This window comes from Wasmannia auropunctata, unplaced genomic scaffold (assembly GCF_000956235.1).
Source record: "Wasmannia auropunctata unplaced genomic scaffold, wasmannia.A_1.0 LD335514.1, whole genome shotgun sequence".
NCBI lineage: Eukaryota > Metazoa > Arthropoda > Insecta > Hymenoptera > Formicidae > Wasmannia > Wasmannia auropunctata.
The window spans coordinates 559009-582422 of NW_012027376.1; the positions used below are offsets into that span (position 1 = coordinate 559009).

The 23414-nt window shown below is 39.6% G+C and overlaps 2 protein-coding genes across 4 annotated transcripts in view; one reads left to right on the top strand and one right to left on the bottom strand.

Moving 5' to 3' along the window:
• Positions 1-23414, top strand: part of LOC105456876 (tyrosine-protein kinase transmembrane receptor Ror) — a 243908-nt gene that overhangs the window by 95184 nt on the left and 125310 nt on the right. The window lies entirely within an intron of this gene.
• LOC105456878 overlaps positions 18110-23414 on the bottom strand; it is a 123345-nt gene continuing 118040 nt past the window's right edge. Inside the window, exon 3 of the mRNA XM_011701236.1 lies at positions 18110-18741. Coding sequence (XP_011699538.1) covers positions 18549-18741 — 193 coding nt within the window. The 3' untranslated portion in view covers positions 18110-18548. The remainder of the gene's footprint in view (positions 18742-23414) is intronic.

Below are 23414 nucleotides of genomic sequence, written 5' to 3' on the forward strand. Positions count from 1 at the left end.
GATCATTTTCTCCTACGGCCGCGCCGAGGATAACCCGGGGGATCGTACTTTCAGGGATCCACGTAGAATGATCGTCTGGATCCTGCGCGCCCGGCCAGATCCTCGCTTCGTGCCAACGACGGCGAATTAACTTACGCCATTGTTACGCTTCTGCGCGCACCGACGCTATGACCCCGCGATTCTCGCGACACTTTAAGAAGCGCCGATTGCCATTCTCCACGACGTGGACGAAACGTTAGTCGCGTTCCGAGAGCGCAATTTAAAGCGTAGATACTCTCCGTGCTTTTGTTCGACGAGTCGTTTATCGCGAAATTGCCACGAAGTTTTCACCCGCCATTCCTAGATTGCGAGAAAATAAATGACTTTAAAGTAATCTCTAATCATGTGACAGGAAGTATTTTTTTTAAGGATTTAATTAATTCATTTATTTAAAAAACCTTGCATTTACTTATATCTATAAATAGAATTCTTGATTGTATAGAATTTTTATTAAAATATTTTTTTAAAAAGATTGACTTCAATTAGTGTCCTCTCTTTTTTTATTTTATTATTTTATCTTGGACTTGTGCATTCGTGAAATTTCTGATGGAAATCTCATGCACGCGTATGAGATAATATTTTAGTTTACACTTGTTTCGCTTATCAAAAGTTTTTGTAAGCTTAAAAGAAAGTGCTTTCGCGAAAGCAGATCTTGCTCGATTGATCTTAACGAAGTGATTGAAACTTCTTACATCATTGCCTTTTGTTTGAAGTTGAATTAGCTCGCCTTGTTTTCCGTTTAAAAAACGATGTATAAAGAATTTTGTGAAAACTCCAAGCAAACTCGGAAGTTTCTCACGCACACAAGAATGTGCACAGTTTCAACACTGAGGAATTCCAAGCTCAAATTATTTTTCTTTTCGTACATCTGGTTCGTGGCAGCGTACCTAAAGATGCAATTAAACTCGGAATGTTATATAACGGAAATCAACTTTTCGCTCTCCGGGAACGAGTTTGTTTATTTCTTAAAGTTTTTCACTTTCGTAGTTTCGTACGTTTACACGCGCGCGCGCGCGCGCGCGCACACACACACACACACACACACACACACACACAAATTGCTCTTTTTTATTAAATTATGTTATCATTTCGTTAAATGCAGCGGCTGCAGCAAAATTTTATTTCTAATACTCGAATGTGTAACATGTTGTTTATACTATTAAAAAATGAAAGATAACTGATATAAAAGACAAGCTTGTTCTTGTAAAAACAATTAAAAATTTAGTAAAATTAGGCCAAATTAACGAACAAATTGAAACGAAGACGACAGACGAAGACGACAGACGAAGACGAGCATTTATTAATCTTCTACAGAAACAAATTTAAGATGGACATACGCGGTACATGCGACTTAACTTAGTCTTCTTTGGATGATAAATGAAAGATAAATTGGATTATTATATAGAGAATACATATAGACGACTCGAGTCATTATACGATTTTATCGTCCAATCTTAAACACAACGAATTCGATTAGTATTGTAAATGACATTTCGTAGAGGTTTACCGCCCAATCTTTGCTGCGATAAATTTGATCATTATAAACGACATCTCTACGCGAATTTATCGAACGATCTTAAATATGCGAGTTTCGCCTTGACGCTATTAAATTTAGAAAAACATCGAGGTTTTTATCGCTCGTTAGCCATCGATTCGCCAACTTCGCCGGATTCTCGACGGTCTCGACTGGAAGATACCGCGCTATACCGTAATACGACTCGACTTGTTAACTAAAACACTCCAATTAGTTGGCGGAGGATCACGCACCCGGCCAAGGTGGACCTCCCCGTACCTACTATCAACGGCTTGCATCTTGAGATCTCGCGATCGAGCGTCTATGTTGTCGTACCATAAGCATCATTTATTATGCCATTCTCTTTCGCGATTTACATATTCTTAGGAACTCGATCTAAGGAGAAAGGTACGCATATCTTTCTGCGAGTGTATCTCGGTAAGTTTTTCGATTAGCACATTCATTAAAGAATGACAAACCAGACATGACAAATTAATAAAATTATTTAATTTATTATCTGTTCTTGTAATTATTATATTTAAATGTCTTTAAGCAGATTTATTTGTATGTTCAGCATCATATATATTTAATAAATTATAATACACACACACACACACACACACACACACACACACACGCAGATACGAGACCATCTCGTGAATGCATAGCGAGTGTAGTTCTGCGTTGGAAATTCTATGCCATTGAATTGTTCTGAGTCGTTTCGAATGCGGGTCGCAAAATGGCTGCAATAAATGTCCCGAATTTTACAACCGCGATCGCCACACCCGCAAGGAATCTACCGTGTAACGCGAGCCGACCTTTCCGAGCCTTCGTGCGCAAAGCTCGTAATTCAATTCCGTGTCGCCGAATCAAAACGATTAATCTTCCGGCGCTGCGCAACGAGACGCTCTATCTGTAAAAGTGTAAAAAGAGATCTCACACAAATTCTTCGGATTCCGCGACTTGCGCGAATCTTCCATTCGTTCTCTCTTTCTTTCTCTCTCTCCAGATACGAAAATAACCGTGTTTACATCTTTTGAACGTACTCTTGATTATTATCTTACTTTATCTTATAAAACTTTATGCCTGCTCTGTGGAATTTTTTAAAGTGTAAATAAGTTAATTAACCAATTGATATTTAATAAGATATTTATTTTCACTTATTAGTCGAATGGAAGTAATTGGAAGGACAGGGCGATAATATCCTTCAACGATAAAATTAGGATACAATCGTGGAATTATGGACAAAAATCGTGAAACAAAACTGTATCATAATATAATTAAAAAATAATTGTTAATTGCGCTAGACAATCATTATCGTTCATTGGTTTATGTTTATATATTGTTTTTGTTGATATATATAGAGTATACACATATTATATAAATATGTAAAATCTTTTCAATATATATTATGTTACATATTTATATAATATGCACACTCTATATATCAACAAAAACAATACATAAACATAAGTCGATGAGATAATGATTGTCTAGCAATTAATAATTATTATTTTTCATTGATATTATGACGCAGTTTTGTTTCACGATTATTCTTATGTTATCCATAATCCCACGATTGTAGACACCTAATTTTATCATTGAAGGATATTACCTCATCGCTCCGTTTTCGCAATTACTTCCATTGACTGTGTCAAAAATAAACGTCGCGTTATACACATAACGGATTGCAGCCAATGCAAAAGCCAATATCGCGTAAGCGAGATCGCAAGCCGAATTTACACCGCAATATCGGAAGCGACACGCACATCTTGCGTCTCACCAGCTGCTCCCACGCCGCCATCCATTTCGACCTCGAACACTATTTTGTATCGGACAATCGCGCGTCCCCACCTCCGTAATGGGATTCCGTCGGACTATCTAATTCCTTTCCTCTCTTTCCTATTTCTCCCGGAACGAAATTCCGGACCGTGGTGTGTCTTTAAGTAACGGCCGCCGTGTGTCGATATCCCGAGCAAAGAGCGCAAAGTGAATTTCCATTCGGCCGAATACGAAGTCCATTCCACTCGCAGGCTCCAATTTCTTTTTTTCCCCCGCCGGCTTTTTCCCTCGTTTCTACCTCGCTCCGTTGCATTTAACGAAATCGAACCCGCGCGCATCGCTCGTCGCCGCGATAAAATTCGCTTGAAAATTGTTTCGCATCGAGAGCGGCCGAACTTGAACTCTCTCTCGCCCTCTCTCGCCCGATGCATTCTGGAATCGATATAATCTCGTAGAATGCGTCTGTTATTTTCTGATCCCGTAGACAATTTCAGGCGTATCGATTTGCCGAAGTTTTTCATTCTACGTGATAACGCTCAATGAGAATACAATGTAAAAGGTAGGAGTCAACGATAAACGACAACTAATAAATTAATCGTTTATGTTATTAATGTGTGTTAATATTTAAAATTGTTAAGAACGACAAACGTCTCTTAATTATATAAAATTGTATTCTTTGATAAAGATTTAATCAATTGAGATATTTCAATCGAATAAAAAAACGTTAATTAACAATGTAAATCGATCATTTCTCCGGAAGTTCAGAGTTTATATAATTGCAACTAACTCCATTTGTTTCAATGTATTCGATTAGCTATGACCGTATCAATTAGATGATAGAATGTATCAATTAGGCAGAATGAGCTTTCCTGCACCAGAATATACATCCACTCTAATCTAGGACTAAGTCATTAAGTCGGGTTATTGCACACGAATAACTCGCGTAACGGATATACATGCTGCAAGAGAGATGTATTGTAAAGTGCATACTCCTGGAATTCGTACACGCTGTTTTCTCAGACAACATTTTAGTAAAAGTTTATATCTTTTAGAGATACACATTGTCAGTTCACTTAATCCGTTTTTAAACCACGCTACTAACTTCTTTAAAAAAAAATTCTTGATTTCTCTTTAAAAGGCTCCTTTAGAGCATATATTTTATTTATTGGTTTTTGAAATAAACATATTGGTAACATATTATATATGTAATACCTACTTCGCGTTCAATTTCGTAGTAACGTGATGATTCAATATCACACTGGCGGAATATATTTCATTATCGTTTCAACTATCCAGAGAGAAATATATAAATAGATATCTACAGGATCTTTTTGTAAACCATTTTATAGGAAAGAAATTAATTGGCCACCAGAGTCGCGGGAGAAGATCGTAATAAGAAGTAACGAGGATTGACGTTGACTCCCCATTGGACGGAGGCAGCGCACAATCCGATCGCTGCACAATGCGAATTTTTCCTCCGCCGCGGCACATCCGTACCGAGGCAGCTATATGTCCGCGGGCGTAATCGTTGAACCTCCCGTTCGGGTCAATCACGCGCGGCCTATGTATGTGCTCGGTGCTCCTCCCATAAATTATAGTCCGCGCACGAAACAGGGCGGAACGAACGCCGTGCATGATGCCATGCTCGGAGTTACCTAAGGTCCACACGGCGCATACAGTCAATTTGAGTATGAATTATACCCGGTGGCCGCGGTACCGTTTCGTTTCTGCCGCGCCCCGGTCGGCACGCCGTACGTTCCGTTTATCGTCTAATAGAGCACCTTTCCGGCGCTGATTGCGAAACGGACAGTACATATCGGACACCCCTCCCCCCCCCGGCGAAACGCTTGCGCATTGACGGGGGAGTCGGTATCCATCGATCTTTTATTTCTCCGCTACCGGATTGTTTATTAAGACGTGTCAGCCAATAAATGCGCCTCGGTCGCTACGGCCAGTCGTTGTAAAATGCGTCTTTGCGCGACGGCGATATACTTGTCATGCTGTATCTCTACGTGATAATAACGGCGACGATAAATAACATGCTAGTATTAGCGTGTCGGATTGTTGCTTTATTTTATTGCTATACGTATTTCTTGGTTTCTTGCTTCTTATTAACAAGCTAGGAAATAAACTAGCGGAATGAGTGAATTTTAATATTTCTCGCTGTTTCTGTTTGAATATATATATTTGTAATTTGTACTTCCTTAAATATACTTCTCAATGAGATTTTGTTATATCTCCCCGACAAAATCGGTCGTGACAAGCTTGATCGGATAGCGAAAAATCGTTTCTAGATTTAAATCTCTATTTTTAAGCGTTTCATATTTTCGCGTTATATTTTACTTCTAAAAATATCTTTAAAGAGCGATCGTCTATAACGATGAAGTAACGCGCCTCGAAAAAGACATCAGGTGGCACTCTTATCCGGCGACACGACAGCCAGGTATAGCTGGCACGCTTCGTAAATTCCACTCGTTTTCGAACCGGCGTAGTCGTTGATGACACCGGACGTCGAGAGCCCGGACGTATCTCGCGCGGAACATTCAAAAAGTTATCTCGCGTGCGAACGCGTACGTGTGCATGTATGCACGACGCGATGCGCGATGAAGGTGCGCTGCGTCGAAAAAGCGCCGAGCGCACCTTTAACGGCCGGCCGATATTTGCATACGTCTCATTAGCGATCGTTAATTGCGAGCCGACGAGCGTCTCTGCTTTAAGTACTTACCGAGGCGGGGAGGAGGACCCTACCCTCTTTTTTTTCTCCGCGATAATGAAGATATCTTCACGTTCGCATTCGCGCACGCCAGGCGAACGAACGGGGGCGAGCGACGGACAATTAAGACCGCGCGGCAATAACATCCGAAGTCGCCGGAAAAATGAGACGGGTAATACAATAACCACCATCGGCGCGTTAATAGACACGCGAATACTCGTCCGCGCTAGTGCATAGACGACTCGTTAATAATCGTTTTATTGAGGGCCATTACGGACTCGTTTGTTACGCTAATTGCGCAGTCGTGCGCGGGCAATCACGCGTGTTTTCCGGACACCCGTCTATTTATATGCCAGATGCATTGATTGCAAAGCTGTAGTTGCCATCGTTACAGGTTATTAGAGTACGATTGTGAATCTTTATTAAGGGATGTATCGTTTTTTCGGAAATAGTACATGTTGTGCAATGTGCATAAATCACAAATACGTATATATTATATTATTGATCTATACTTTATATGTACATATCATATATAGTGATTTTACGCACATAAACTATATATATTTTATTACAAAATAACTCGAAGAGAACGAAAGTTTTTATTAATTACGGAAGCAAACTAATTGTCATCTATTAAAATGATTGCAACATTTTTAAAAGAATCATCTAAATATACTTTCCGAGGAGATGGTAAATGACATGATTTTCCAATAATTTTATTTTGCAAAATTATTGAGTTGATTTGTATATTATAACTAAATAATCTTTATTAATAATATATGATCATAATTCCTTTGGAACAATGATATGCAGATCTAGCAGCTTCTTGTTGCATTTCGGCTGCGTCGAATGCGCTTGAGAAAGTCCATGGGCGGTCGAGCGCATAATTTCGAGGGTTTGATGTTTACTATTACGGTTTTAATACCCATAATTATCGGCCCCGAGTCTCGATTATGACCGCGCTACTTCGTGCCGGTGAGAATAATTGGGCGGTGGACGTAATCGTTTTCGGTCGTAAACGGAGCGGTAACGTGGCAATTAAAATCGTAATTACGGGTAATGACGACCCGTCATTCGCGGACGTTCATTTAATTTCTCCTATTTAATTTAACCGCCGGGTGAGCGATGCGTGCACCCGCGAGCCGCTCGAATCTATTCTCGGTGCGAGCGAAAATATTTCAGAAAATGCGGGAGAAATAGAGAAACTGGTGGGGAGGGGAAGGGAAGGAGGGAGGTGAATCATCTCATCATCGCACTTGTTCCAATCGCAGACGCACACGCGATCCAACGATTCATCATCGCTTGACGGTTGACGCGTTTTAACCTTGAGTCCGAGTCTTTTCTGATTGAAAGATAAATCAAAAGTTTTTGTGAATCAGTAGCGGATACAAGAGGGATGGCGGAGGGGGGCGATCGCTCCTCCTTTCAGAGCTCTCCAAACAAATTTTGTATATCGGAAAAAGTCGGCTTTAAATGAATTACGATTGCCCACGCGTTGCAATTGGCCACGTTACGATTGCCCACGCGTTGCAATTGCCCACGTTGCGATTGCCCACGCGTTGCAATTGGCCACATTTCGATTGCCTCTCCAAACAAATTTCGTATATTGGAAAAAGTCGGTTTTAAATGAATTGAGAAAGAAAATTATCAGAGATTACTCGAGACTAAATAATGTTTATTCAATTTTTTTAATAATAAAAAATATTAAAAATAACATTAACAACAATAATAAATATTCACATTTTGTCATACCCCCAAAAAAACAACTCTCTGGATCCGCCATTGTTGTGAATACTTTTGGAATCTTATATAAGAAGTTTTGATAATAGTTTCATATTTTTGATGGAACGCAGTATGTTGAAAAATACTAGATAATTACTTTTAACAAATTAAATGATTGTAATCGGTAATGATATTATTTTTTGCTGTACACGTTTGTATCATTTCAATAGGACGGGGGACGATTTGTTTTAATTTTCCTCATCAGCATCTCTAAGACTAAACGTGCCACAGGAAACATGTTTCTCTTAACGGTCGCACGGAGCGCGAGAGGGTTAAGCATATACGCAGGGCTTCGTTCGTAAATTCGCCGGCTGATGTTATGGCCCGAAAAACCAGTTTCGCGCGACGGCGCGCCGATAAGATTTAAGTTACTGTACTACGCGCGGGTATTTAAGTGCATCGGCTACTGGACGCCACACGGTGGCTGCGTCGCGGCCGCAAAGCACCGCAAAGTTATCGTTGACGCGCATTCTGACGGCGCGCTAAAAAATAGCCCGCGGCGACAACCGGTGATTAGGAAGAGCATAAATCACGCTAACCGGAGCACTTCACGCCCTTCGCGACGTCGTCCGCTCCGTAATAACGCGATGATAGAGTCGCGGAGAGGAAAAGGGGATAATCACTCTCGCAGGATTATACGGGTTTATGATGTATGCGTTTTGTTCGAACGGACGATCGTAATTGCGGAGTTAAAAAATGCGCTGACATGATAATCGTACGGGCAAGACTCGCGTTCTCCGTAATTTATATGATGCGTTGAAAAGGTGCAACGGTAAAATGTATCGAGATTTATTTATACAGGAATAGATATTATTAAAGGTTATAATTTTTATTACGATAAACAAGTTAATAGGTCTTTGCAATATCTGCGTACGTTTTTTAGTTATATTTCAAGGATATACATTTTTACGTATTTTTGAAATCTCGCGTAATCGATTCTAAAAAGTATCTTTTTTTCCGCAACCTTTTAAATTTTTCAAATTAAAAGCATTTTTTTCGGATTAAATTCCATCGTCGTGAAAAGTCGTACTTTGTGCAATATGAATAGACTGTAGGTGTATATTGAGCATGAATGTCTGTAGGTGGGCTATTCAATGTTTTTCGATCGCTTGGAGGCGGACAAGAATCGAGATCTGATAGACCGAGTTTCAAAGCTGTGTTCTGCGAACCGTGTTTTAGACACGAGATCGGAACAGTGCGTTGCAACGGTGTAAGCTTCAATTGTGCTCGTTATCGAGATCGAATAGTCGGTCGCGGCAAACCGTTCGGTGAAAACGTGAACGCAAATGGAAAGTCTCTCGCGAGGAGACTTAAGGAAACATTCGAAACTCTTAATGTATTGTACAATAGTTTCGTTTATGATCGAATTGTCGTCAACAATCCGTCAATCCGTCATCCTATTATAGAAATCGTTTTGTTATAAAAATACTTTTATGCATTCTGAGGAAAAATTAATTTGACAATGTTATTTTTATCCTTCACATCGTGGAATCAATAATTTCGATTATTTGCGGCATAGAACACGTTTTTTATTTCACGCTGAAAAGAGCGTACATTGACTACGTTTTTCATAAAAGCTGAAAGAGAAGTGTTCAATATTCGCTTCGCAGTATATCTCATTTTTCTCAACTCTGTTTTTCATAGAAAATTCCATGCATATATTAAAGGCAGTTTATTTAGACGACAACAAAGACGCGTTTACATTTTCCGCAGAGATGTGGATGCGGTTACGGTTTATGGAATGGTAATATCGCTCCAAGTTATACAGACTTTTAGATTTTCGCCTACAAAACACGCGGTTTTTACGCGTGTTTCTAGGATTTTTTTTTTTAATTTGGTACGCGAAGCAGAGGTGCAGACGATGAACCTGGAAAAAAGAAATATGACTCGCGTCAGAAAGACAAATCGCCTCTAGGCGACAACATCCAGCCATTGTGCTCCGCGCTCCGGTTTGCATTTTCACGATCACCTTTTCGCGCTAATTACGCTGAAAACGATGGCCGGATAAAAATCGTAGTAGTAAAATACGGAGCTCTCGTTCGCGCGATTGCGCGTATAGCACGCCGTTGTAGTATTTTCAACGCGCATCCGAATAATTTCCATCTTGGTGCGTGGTTATGACGCGCGCCCCGCAGTATACCTGGCGGGATACATGGAAACGGGTACGCGTGCAAGAAACGAATCCCCCGGGTATTTCGCGGCGAGGCAACATCGGTTTTTGCACGCTTCTTTTTGCGAAACGGAGCGTTTCTATTCCGCGCGCGCATCTAGTACGCGGATGTATGGATGTGCAATGCAGCGCGCGGGCGTATGCGATGCGTGCGTTTCTTTTCCTTTTTACGTCTGCATCGATACAAACCGTCGATGATGGACGATCGACTGCCGCTGATTTCGCGGGGTAACGAGGAGAACTCGCGAAAAATACGCGGTTCTCTTTTCCGCGCGCGAGGTTTCCGAGGTCTAACATTCATAACGAAAAACTCCCTCCCTCTCTATGCATATAAATCGCATGCGAATCGACTATCTCGCGGGGATGCGCGATGGTGGAATCCTCTTGAGATCATCGAATGCCATGTAAATGGAGAATCTCCGGGAACACGAACACGAATCTCAGATCTGATTGGAAAAATATTGATGTCTTAAAAATAATGGAGTAAACATGCAAATGGTACACGGAAAGAACGATTTTGTTGAAAGACCTAAAAATTTTGCTAAAAACAGATCTGAAAATAATTTTTTATTGAATCGTCAAAATAATATATTGGAATGTTAAAACTGATAAGTATTGCTATAAAACGTTTTGATATTCTAGCAATCATTTTGACTATCGCACAAAATAATTTTGATTATTGAACAAAAATTATTTTCAGATCTGGATTCAGAAAAATGGTTCTTTCCGTGTATAAATGATGCCTAAAATCTACTTGAATATCTTTAAAAATGAGCCTATATCGTCATTTTATTATTAAAGATAAAAATAATTAAATTTTATCTAACACATAATTGCTGTAAAAGCACTGATTTCAATTTATATATATATTTTTTTGTGATTTTTTTTATCGTGATGTTACGCTTGCAGCGTTTTATCGAGGCATTCTCTCGAATTTAGTATCTCCGAATGCAAACTTCCACCAGCGTTGTATCGCATTTTCCCGATCGAGATGCGACTCTATAAATGTCACGGCGCATTTTTCGCCCCGGCCGGTATCGGCCCTGCAGTCGGGGGTCGTTACGATATGGTTCTACATTTTTCCACTGCCAGATACGTTAATGTCGCATTTCGGAAGAAAGGTATGACTTTCCCGCCGGTATTCTTGTTTAAATGTCCGCAATGAAACGAGGGCCGGCGGAGAGAGACGTCTGTGTTATCTTGCGCGAAAGGAAATTGCGGGAATCGCGGAAAATGGAGGCGAATGATTCCTGCACTCCCCCTCTCCTCGCCGATAAAACAAGTTTACGCAAAGAGATAAGACCAAAAAGATAGGAAATAGAAAATACGGTAAGAAATCGGCGTCGAAAGTCGTGGAGGTGGGCCGGCGGCGGAGACGGAGGGATCGCATTAAGACGCTGCTGGGAAATGAAAAGAAAGCAGCCAACGATACTCTGCTGATTCGTGCAGTCGAAAAGAGCTGAGCAAACTTTGCGCAATATAACTTGATGTTTACTTCGAACTTCAATAATAAAGATAAGACCGTTGGAAGAACTTTTTTCAAAAGTTCGTCGCGACGCGATGACATTCCGGACACAATTAAACATTCGTATTTGCGAATGTACGTGGGAGAGGAGCCTATTGTCCCTAATTTAAATCGGATATCTTTGATGTTTTATCGTTACTGCTTGTTACGGCAAACTCGAAGCAGCGAACGGATATTCTTTTGGAGTTCTGCAAGAATTTCGTGACATCGAACGGGTCTTTTATTTTATCTGTACTGATAAAATATCGAAATAACCGTTCTAGTAAGCAAAGGGTATTTTCCACATTAATATTCTCGGACGTTATATTCATACGGCGACGTTGAGCGCGACCCTTGTACTCGATTATTGCATCGAGCGTGCGTTTTCCGAGCATATGGGAGTGTGGCGTACCTACGGCGGTCAATGCGGCCCAATGCATTCTTTCCTCGCGTCGCCCTCCTCACGACAAAACGTCTCCTCGCGACCGAATGTGAATTCGTGCGACACGTACAAATGCACTTATATAAGCTCGACTTGGAAGAGACAGCTTATATGTAATGTCGACCGCCCGTGGCGCCGTGCAGGGGGCTAGACTCTCCGTAGTCCATATAATCGCATATACACCCGACTGCATGCATGCATCAAGAGCGCGACGCACGAAAGTACTGAACGTCTCGAGAGGTGCATATGCGAGCGACAAAAGCGGCGCGTATATCAACGACAGAGGCAGAGAAAGCGGGAGATTAACTAGTGACTATCGGCGCCACGCTTGGCTAAAATGTTATTTTCTCGTTTAGTTTTAATTGAGTATTAAAAATAGACAGGAGAAAATTATTATGTCTTACGGACTGTAAAATTATAAATAAAAAAACTGCCTTATTTGAATTTAAGACTTTTAAATAAATAATTAAATTAACTCTTTTATAAATGAATATCATAATAACTTTGATATTTTATATAACTATAGAAAAATATGTAAGACCAGAAAAAACGTATAACGTTGCAAATTCTCCATTTTACATCGACATTGTGAACGTAAAATCTAATCGATCATCGTCACTGACTTCCAATTTTCTCAGCATTAGTGCGAGCAAATTGCATAATTGGCATAATAGACTCACGACGCGTACGTGTTCCCGGATCGTTTTCGAGACCCGCCGGGGGCTTGCATTGCGTTTATGCGTTTCCGCTGCCTACCCTCCCGGGATGATTCATTCCGTCGTCGTAGCCGTCGCGGCCGGAAGACAAGCACCCGCGACGTATTCGGCGACGATGGCGTGCGTGCTCGATAACGATAACGATAAGAGTCGTCGTCGGCGCGTCCGCTATAACGATAAGCCGGATAAAAGTCCGACGCGATGCCGCATTATACCGACCACATTTGCGCTCGATGCACGAACGGGAGGCAGCCGGCCGGGGTGGCATCGAGACGAGTCAGACAGAAAGATGGGTCGGGTCGTTTCCTGTCTAGTCTGTCGCCCTTTCTCATCAAGCTATACACATTTCAACAGAAATTAACTCATGTGAGATGCTATAAAGAGAACTGTTGAGAGAATAGAATCTACAATAAATTATTGTTACGGGAATATTGACTTCGATTTCATTAAAAATTAGCTGAATTATTTGAGAAAATAACTGAGGAAAAGTGCACGATCGTTGTAGCATTTTATACGTATTGTTCTCTATTATATGAATAAACTTCAACTTTAAGTTTAACGCGGTGGGTTACGTCTCAGGCACAGTACAATACTATTAATCCTTATGTGAACGATACTTTATCCTGAGGCATTTACGCTCGCTGGTATAATCGATCTCCCGTGAAAGCTTCTTCTTGTAACAGCCGGGGCGAGCAACAACGACATAGAGCGAAACTGGAAGAAGAAGAGGACAAGGGGGATGTGCCTCGAACCATATTCGAGAGGTCTCGTGTGCGTCTCGCAAGTTTTCGCGAGCACTTCGAATAGTTTGCAATATATCTCGCGTAACGGGAGAACCGAGAGCTGCTGAGATGCCAAAGATAAGGGTAAGAGAACTAATTGTCGCCCCCAGACGCGACGCTCGCTCGTTCCTTCGCCTCCGTCGCCCCTCTCCTCCATCCTCCTCATCGTTCGCTCGTTCGCTCGATGGGGATACTTTAATGGGACTTCCGGCCGCCGATAAAATCGCGATTCGTGCTTACGAATTTGCGTGCACTTCACTCACTCGCTGGTGGGTGTCGTGCACCCCCCGGGAGTGCCTGCGCGATAATGAGGGAGAACTCGCGAAGCCGCCGAATAAGCCGCGCGCCGACTGGCGCTTTCGAACGTGATCATTTTGATACTGACGTTCCTTGCGCTTTAATCATTCGCCGGCGAGTAGTTGTTACCCCGAGCGGAAGCGGAATATTTTTACGCTCAGGTAATATCGCGTGTGTCCGCAAAAGATTGAGCGATTCATTAAACACTTTTCGGGACAGAAAGCGAAGGAGCGTTTGAGAAGTTTTTACGAATTTTTCTCCGCCAAATGCGAGAAGGAGAAAGTTGTTGCAGTTCCACTTATGGAACTTTACCTTTTGATTTTTTTTAATAATTTAATATCGCAACGCGCGCATCGATTAGAAGTATATTTAACAAAATAAGACCTTTGAATTAAAGTAATAAAACGTATCACGAATTTATTTCCTACTAATAATGTTCAATGAAACTGGTGAATAATTAAAATATCTCTCACTTCGTAATCGTTTAATTTATTCAGCGAGAAAACAGCTCGGTGATATACGATCCGTTAAAAAGAGAAAAAAAAAAGAAAAGAGAAGAGATAAATTACAACGTAGAAATAAATTGATATAAAATAAAATGTTTGGTCTTAATTATCTTCTTTTCCCTCTATGATGCTTTACAATCGTCAATTAAAATGTCTTCTACATTTATACCGCCACGGGGCATCTCGTGCAGCTGCGATGCAATTTTCGACGGTGCTTGCAATAAGACGTGACACGGGCCAACTAAAACACGAGATGTTATCTTGTTTCTGCTTATAAAAATATAAACGTCATCAGCTAAGTGCTATTAAGGTCTCTCTCCTTATCGTGATAATTTGATATTACCAGGGTAGACAAAGATGGACAAAACAGATAGCGGAGTATGGAACAAGAACTGCAAACTTGTACCTTGCATTGTGCAAATTGCATTGTCTTTCATCATGATTTCTATTTCAAGAGCATTAAGAGAACAACTCGCGCACATTTCGGCTCTATTGTTTCTATAACTTAAAATCTCGCTTAAAATATAAAAAAAAGATTCTTTAATTTCTCTTTCACTCAGCTCACCGTATAGGTAATCCGTCTATCAATTGACGAAATTTTTTTTATCGTCATTGCCTAATCCAATCGCGCTCTCAGTGACGAATAGAACAAAGAGACAAAGATGTATATTGTTTTGCAGCTCTTTTTCCATAAAAGGCATCAATGTCGCCAACTAGCGGCGATTAAAACGTCCCTTTTAATTAGGCATCGGGCAACCCGATCCATCCCGTCCACGTGTAACCAGAGATTTTAGTAGGGAGAAAAAGAGAGGCGGAGAGAGAAAGAGAGAGAGAGAGAGAAAGGAAAAACCGGACGTCAAGCCGTTATTATCGTACGTCCAATAAATCCGAGTAATTTAATTCCCGTGCCGTTGCCATGACATGTCGGCTGTTTCGTTTTTCCTGCGGCATTGCCCTCCGTTTCGCGTTGCTCCGAGGTTCTGGTTACATTAATCCTTTCCGATGACGTAGACACTTCTAAATACTCAGTGAACGCCCGCGATATCTTGTTTAACTTTGTGAAATGGTTTAAGTAATTTCATGGGTAGTTATTAAATCTTATATAAACTGAGAAGATTAAGATGTATCAAAACTTAAAATTATTAAAAACATTAAAATGTGATAATTCATTGTCATCTTCATAATTTTGCCGTATCTGAGATAAGATTACTAAATTTGTTTTTTTTTAATTTATAATGTTTAATTATGATTACATTTTTTATTACTTTATTTGTTTATGTTCAAAGGGTAGCAACGTGGTGGTCATGCATTTATTAGCACGAATACATTTTCACATGAACATTAATCAAATATGCGGCATATTGCGCTTCAAAGTTTTGATGCTGAAAGGGTTAAGCTCGATATCTGTGTATGTATTAATCGAACACTTAAACATGCATCGGCCTGGGTGCTACGGCAGCTTGCTTTTTGCCAGGAAATCTCCGTCGGACTCACGCTAAATTTCTCAGCGGTCATCATAAATTTCTCTAGTCGCGTAGAAACTTTGGTAAATAATTCCGTAGGACGAGAGTGCAAGGATCGAGCCCGGAGACGAAGTCCGGTAGCCTTTGTCCTCGGTAGTTGGATGCATGTTCAAAGTTTACTATCCGAGGATATACGAGAGAAATAAACTGCCACAAAAAGAGACACGAAGAAACTATAATAATTGCAAATAATGATTGCAAAGATCGTAAAAACGTAATTATTTATTTATTCAGTTTTAGAGTTGAAAATGAGTATCTCTTGATAAAAACTTGAATTAGCTCGTTAACAAAATCTCGTTCTAGATAAAATAAAGTTAATTAATTAGTAAAGTGAAAACAAATAACATACGATAGATGTTGGTTTGTTTATATCGTAAACATTATATTTTTTTATTTAAATTTTGATTTGAATCAAGTGCAAAAAAGGAAATTACACAGTTACCGCTAAGATAAATATCGTGAAATATGATTTTTAGAAAATAGATGGTGATAAAAAGAGTTAACGGCAGATTTGTGAGAGAAACGACCGTATGAAACCAGTGATATGAAAGTAACGACCGCGGCTTCCGTCCTTGGATTATTATGACAAACGGACCATCGAAAACGGCGATTGGATCGGCAGCGAAACGTGCGGCACGTGTTATCGCAACGTGTGCGTAGACGCAAAACGAAGGAAATGGTTTATATGTGGTAAACGTGCCTGGTTGAAATAGTGTCTCCCCTCGGTGAACCAAAATGTATCGGAGAGAGTCGCGATTTTGATCAAATTTCGGCCTCCGCCCGTGCGTCCGCGTAACGCTCGCCATTATTTTCCTTCTGTTTTACAATCGAAAATCCACAAAGCTTTTACCGTTCGTGTACCGCGTGTATTTGTTAATAAACATTGAACGATCGATCAGCTGCAAAAATATTCACAGATTTTAATCTTTTTAATGCAAATAAAATCACATTTTATAGTATTAGCTATTAAAAAGCTAACGTTAATTTTCTAGTGTGTGTGTGTGTGTGTGTGTGTGTGTGTGTGTGTGTGTGTGTGTGTGTGTGTGTGTACATCTGAATACAACTGAATTGAATGCTGTACAACGAAAGAGGTCAGGTCGCTCGACGAATAACTTATTCGCCTTTAACAAAGCCGCGCCCGCATGATATATTTCTTTCGACTTTCCAAGCATTCGACTTCTGTTTATCAGCGTTCGTCGGCATGCAAAACAGCCCTCTCGTCTCTAATATGCATATAAAAGCCACTTGTCGTCGGAATGCGCGCCCGAGAACGGCTCATACCGCACGAGAGATCCTCTTTATGGCGGTTCGGAGTCTCGGCATTATTTTCGTATCCCGATTCGGAATTCGACATACGCGATGAAAAGGAGAGGTTAGCAGGCGAAGCAGACAGACGAATACGCGATTTCTCTCGCGTAGGTGGTCCAAAGGGGAGAGACTGATGCGATTTCAACTGCGCTTTGTTATTGCGGCTAAAACAGCCGATGTGGGCTCACCCCGGATTTTCGCATTTTTATGATTTGCTTATAAATTTGATACGTAACTAATGTTATTTACGCGGCCCTTTCTCTGCAGCTCCTCTTCCCCGTCGATAGAATACAACTAATATTTATCTAAGATTAAAAAACATTCCTTGACATGTGAATAAATTTATTGTTATTGATTTTTTGTAACAATTTTTGTTGAGTATTTAATTTTAATTAATGACTACTGTATATTAATAATAATTAATTGTTATTTTTCTATTAAAATTATTCGACTCTGTGGCAGCGCGTCACTTGGTGATGCATACGATCATGATTTGGATCATCACCTTGGAAACGACGAACATTCGATCCGATGACTCACGGCGATAGCTCACGAATAATTATAGGTCCGTGTTTCGCACGAGCGAAAATTCCTGCGAGTCGGAAAGTAACGAGCAGCAGCATTCTGTATCATTTACGCATCGTTCGTGCTATGATTCCTAATTTCAGATATTCTGTGCAAGGATTTACGAGGTTTCATTTTCACGAAAGTATGAACTGGCGTAAATGGCGAATACCGATGAATAATCGATTTGATGATATCGATCAAAATCTTTTAAATAAATTTTTTAATTTGCAAATATATATAAATAGATTTATAATTAAGACTAAAATTATAATTTTATTATGTATGACATAAAATATCTTTTGAAATTAAGCGAATAAGCAAACTATTTTGTTACTTGTTTGCATTTTTAATTTTTCAATGATTTTACAATAATATTACTATTAATTTTATTTCAGAAATATTTATTATTTCGATTGAAGGATCTATAATTCTATTAGTAAAATTAATCATTTTTAATTAAATTGCACACATGTGTGGTGTTTTTCCATTTATTCGATAATTTCGGTTACGCCATTTCAATGTAAAAAAAAAACTACCGACATCTTGATGTAAGGGAAAATCGATTCTCGATTGGTAAGAAAATTTGTATATGAAACGAGAGACGATAGTTTTCGAACACCCTGCATGTACACGCGGCTGTATATAACTACAGATATATAGATATGTGCCGAAGGTTGGGAAGCCCATTGCCTCGAAAAATGTTCGTGACCATGGGCACACTGAAAAATGTCGGCTATCTCGATAGAATATCGAATCGGATGTCCCTCTCTGCTCCCCCCCTCCTCTTCGTCACTTATCTCTCTTTTCGTATTGTCCCTTTTCCTACACCTTTTCCTTTTTCACCGCCACCCTTTCACCTCTAGTTTCGTCCTCACGTCGCTGATGTGGAAAACGAATTCTCTTATCAGAACGCCATTTGGTAAGAAGAAATATCCATCTTGCGAGACTGCAGCTGTGCTCGTTGCGTAGACTCGAGACGAATGCCCTCGGGTTTGCATAAAGTGGTGTGCTCCGTGATATCGAAGTCAGCATCGATCAGAAGAGTATGGAACGAGAGATCTTCTAGAAAGCTGGCGATCCGTTTCGTATTCAGTCTACTGATAAGTGAGAAATTCGGCATTTTATTATCTGTAGGATTTATTACGTGTCTAAGCCGATCTTACATGTCGAACTTTCTAAAACTGTCTGCTATTTTGTGTGACCAAATTTATCATCCCCCAAATTTATGCTAAATCAATGTCTGGGAGATGCTCTTTATAAAATCAAAATTTTTACAATTCTGATAGCCGATCGGAATCGATGATTAGTCGTGGAATCAGACACGTATGAATTTTTATTCCGCTGGTCGATTCGCCGTGGGAACCAACCGACGGATCAAATGGCGACGCCGTGTTCATATCGCGGAAAGAAATCGGGGAATTACCGCCCCGGATGATAGTCGCGATGGCAGACGGGAGTTTTCCACGTCCGCGACGGGAACTCGCGTTCAGGAATCGCGCGCAATAAAATGCAAATTTTATTCCGCGCAATTTGGTTAAGCAGTGCCGCGCCTTTCTTTCAACCCTCCACCCTTTTTCGCGGGGGCGGGTGGCTCGGGCCGTGCCGCCATAAAACAAAGCTCCACGACGCGACCGAAAAGCTCGAGCGAACGAAACCGAATGAAAGCGCAAAGGGAACAACAAACAAACGCACGCGAGCCCCCTCACTCCCCTTGTCACCCCTTTCTCCTGCCCCTTTCCTATCCTTGTTTAGCGTTCTTTTTTCTCGCTCCGGGGCAGCGTTTCCCAACTTTTTTTAAATGCGACACGTATAGCTTTTCAACATATATCGGCAGATTATATTATTTTATATCATTATAAGTAATAATAAATATACACAAAAATAATTAACTTTAGCAGATTTATCTTTTACAATTTATCTTTTCACAACAAATGTTACATTATTTATTCTTGCTTGAAAAATATATCCAATTTTATAAGTTATTATACTATCAAACTGTTTACATGAGAAACAGATTCAAATACATTTTATTATTATAAATATATATATTTATTTATCTATTAAATTTACAGTAATTAGTTGTTATTTAATTAGAGTTACAGAAAAATTTTTCTCATTTTGTTCAAGTCTAAGATTTTCTTTTCAACTGATAAAATATTAATTTAGAATATAAATAATTGTTTTTCTTTTTTCTCTCCTCTCGCCTACATGTATTTTCTCTTCTTCCCACGCTACTTGCTCTTTTAGTATTGCTCTAATTCTATCTTTATTTTTCCACGGTGCGTTGTTTTCTTCGCTCGCTCGCAGTTCAGCTGCCCGAGAACAGTTAACAAACGTATTGTGAAAGAAATACAATGGCAAGCTCGTAGAACCGAGTCAGATTATTGCGGAAGAAGAACGTTGTCCGGTACCGCCCGTTGCTGTTTGCAATCTCCTTGCATGTCGTTCGTATACCGCTAATTTCCACTCGAGCGACGAGCAATGCGAACTGCCGACGGCCTAACAGCACCATTAGCGGCACTCGTCGTCGCGGATGTTCATTAAGCCAACGAAAACACCGGCCTGTAATATTACGCGATTAGCAATTCTGTTACGTTGGCAATTTGTAATATTCGTACACTGGCACGTTTACGCGGGCGTACGTTACAAATTCATATATTCGTACATATCAATAGCTCTTTTACATCATGCATAATGAAACAGTGTAGCATGCTATTTCATGTAAAATTAGTGAAAATTGTAGTATCATAAATAATTTTAACAACCGACGAACATGCGAAACATTAATAGGGTCAAATAAACATTACGAAACACAATAGAAAGAGAGAGAGAGAGAGATATGATAATTAAATTAACCATTATTACTATTGTTATAGAAATACAGTTTAATTTTAACTTTAATAAACAGCGTTATATTTTGTATTAATAAGTTCGATAATTAAATTTCAGTCTTTCATTATTTTTCTCTACCATAAACAAAAATAAATATTTTTACCTTATTTTAAAAATAAGGCGTTATTTGAATATGCTTTATTACTTTACAAAATATCTTATTAAGTCTTTAATTATTAAATTTTTAATTATGATAGTTTAAAGTATATTAATGTTCAACATGTTATAACGTTCGTGCTTTCGTTCTTTTGTATTAATTTACGTCACAATTTTCTTGTGCGCTCACCTTTCGGGAGCATAAAGAACCTGGAAATATCCGACAGGATGCGAGCGCTTGTTGTCATAAATCGCGCGCCTTATGTACTATGCGAAAGTATTGCGCATTGAATGCAGTCCCGCGGAATTGGACGCTCGCGGAAGTGCCGTTCATTTCTCTTGCATAAACCTCTGCCTACGCTTGTACACCTGCCATCGGAGTAAAATTGGCCAAGCTTTCGATACGAAGCACGTACGCGGTCGATTTAATTCACGAAAAGCAACGGCCATACTTCCGAGCCGTTCTTTATCGTAAAATTGTGCCGTTCTCCAGTGGTATCGGGATTGCGAGTCCGCAGATATGTTTCGAACTTTATTTTATTATATTTAGCATTTAAAGTATTGCATTTTTTCTATTGTGTTGGAATAATTAGAATATTTTTAATAATTAATCTCCGTTGAAAATATTGTCACATTACATTTACACTTTGTAACAATTCGGTATTTTTAATTTAATATTTCAATTATCTGTTTTCTTTGATATATATATATATATATATCAAAGAAAACAGATAATTGAAATATTAAATTAAAAATACCGAATTGTTACAAAGTGTAAATGTAATGTGACAATATTTTATATATATATATATAAAATTGATTGACATACATGTAGTAAACGTACGGTAACAACGATAAAATAATGTAATAATCTGGGAGGGAGGGATTTGTCTCGTTTAATAATTTCTTTCTCTCCAATATTCGCAAATAATTCTTTTATTGGCGTTTATAATTGCAGAAAATCTTTGTAACCTAATATTCCCAAAATTAAATCACACTCGTCAGCCTGCGGTATCAGTAACATTCAATGCCGGCTGACAAACCCCCCGTAACGGATGTATAAACGTGTAAATTCGCATTGCAACCTGCAAGTAACAAGGTTCACCTCCTCGGCAGCTCATTCCACTTTAGCTTCCAACGCTGCGCACTCCCTTTGTAATAGCTACAACGTTCTATAATTAATTTCAACCCTTCCGGGAATCCATTACCACGTGCACTCGGTCTCACAGATATCACAACGCCACAGTAGCTGAAAGCTCTGTCCATTCAGGATAGAGCCCGTTATTGGGCCTATTGACTGTCCCAATGTGAATACGCCGTCTCATCTGCAGAGCAGCGCTCGTCCCGAATAATAGTAATTAGTGCGACGATCCTAATAGTTGCTCTCTTTCACACCCTCGTTTCGACGGCAGTAAGCAGGCGGTTGTAAGGCGGTTGCTGCACTTTGTGTCACATTCTCATTTACATTTAAATACAAATTTGTTAATATATTCAGAATATTATATTATGTACACGTAAATTCAGAATTAGCTATCTGTGGATGTAAATAACATAAAGCTTAAACGCGAGATTCCGAATCGAAATTTAAAAGTTAAATTTTCAACTGCGGATTTTAGAGAAATATAATTAAAGATTAAAAAGACAGGATATATGTATATACATATTTTAGGTAGAATTTCAAACCTCGGCGTTTATGTCACATTTTAAAATTAAAATGTGTCTGTTAATTAACGTAGAACTCAAATTTTAATTTTATTGAGGCTAATTTCGGCCACGTTTTCCATATTTCAATTTATTATCTGACAGAAATTGCATTTTTCATCCTGATAATCAACCAATATTATAAATATACGCACTGCGTAGTGCGTAACAAGGGGATTTGGTTCTTTTTTTTTTATTAAATACATATTGATCATTTGCTTTACCGGAATTAATCCGGTTTTAATCGGAATTGTTTAAGCGACAGACTTTCCGCGCTCGATCGTTAAAATCGCTACGGGGCTTAAATGACGAGTGACGCGTATAATCGCCGAAAATCCCCGGGCAGAAGCGACGCGCGACGCCGCCTGTAGCCTGCAGCGGCATACGTGGGAGTATTAATCTTGGTATTCCGATACACGCGCGGATAGAGGCGCATTAAGGAAACTTATTGGAAGGAACAGTCTGTAGCAGACAGTACGCATTTACCAGCGACCGCAGACTAATACCTACCGATCTACTTAATCCCCGAACCCTTTAGGACGTCAGTGCGCGCGCGGCGCCTGGTAATTAGCAGTCCCATCAACAAACAATGGATACCAATTTACCTGGGATAATGGCGCGCATCGGCAAGAAAGATTATCCCTACTATTCAATATATCGGTCTCTGATATTTGCGCGCGAAGTTATTCCGCGCCTCGGAATTTCACGATCGCGTCGTGAAATATTCACGGTGCCGCGGCCGTATGGCGGTCGCCATACAGCGCTGGACCATCTCAATGGACCACGAAATCGATTGCGGGGACGTAGGTACGAATAGCTAGCTTTTCGTGCATGTTTCGCAGAATTCGTAGAAAATACTGGCAAAGTTTTCTATTAATTAGTATTTCTTGAGCTTTATTTACTCTGCTGTATCTTCAATACTTTTTTTAAATTTATATCCGCGAAATAAATAAAACGCGAAATAAATAAATATCCGGATATAAATAAAACAGTGTTTTAAAACAAAAACAAAAAAAGAAAATAGACTGTAAAAATAAGACTAAGAAAACATAGTTTCTAAATTATAAAAAGATATATATAT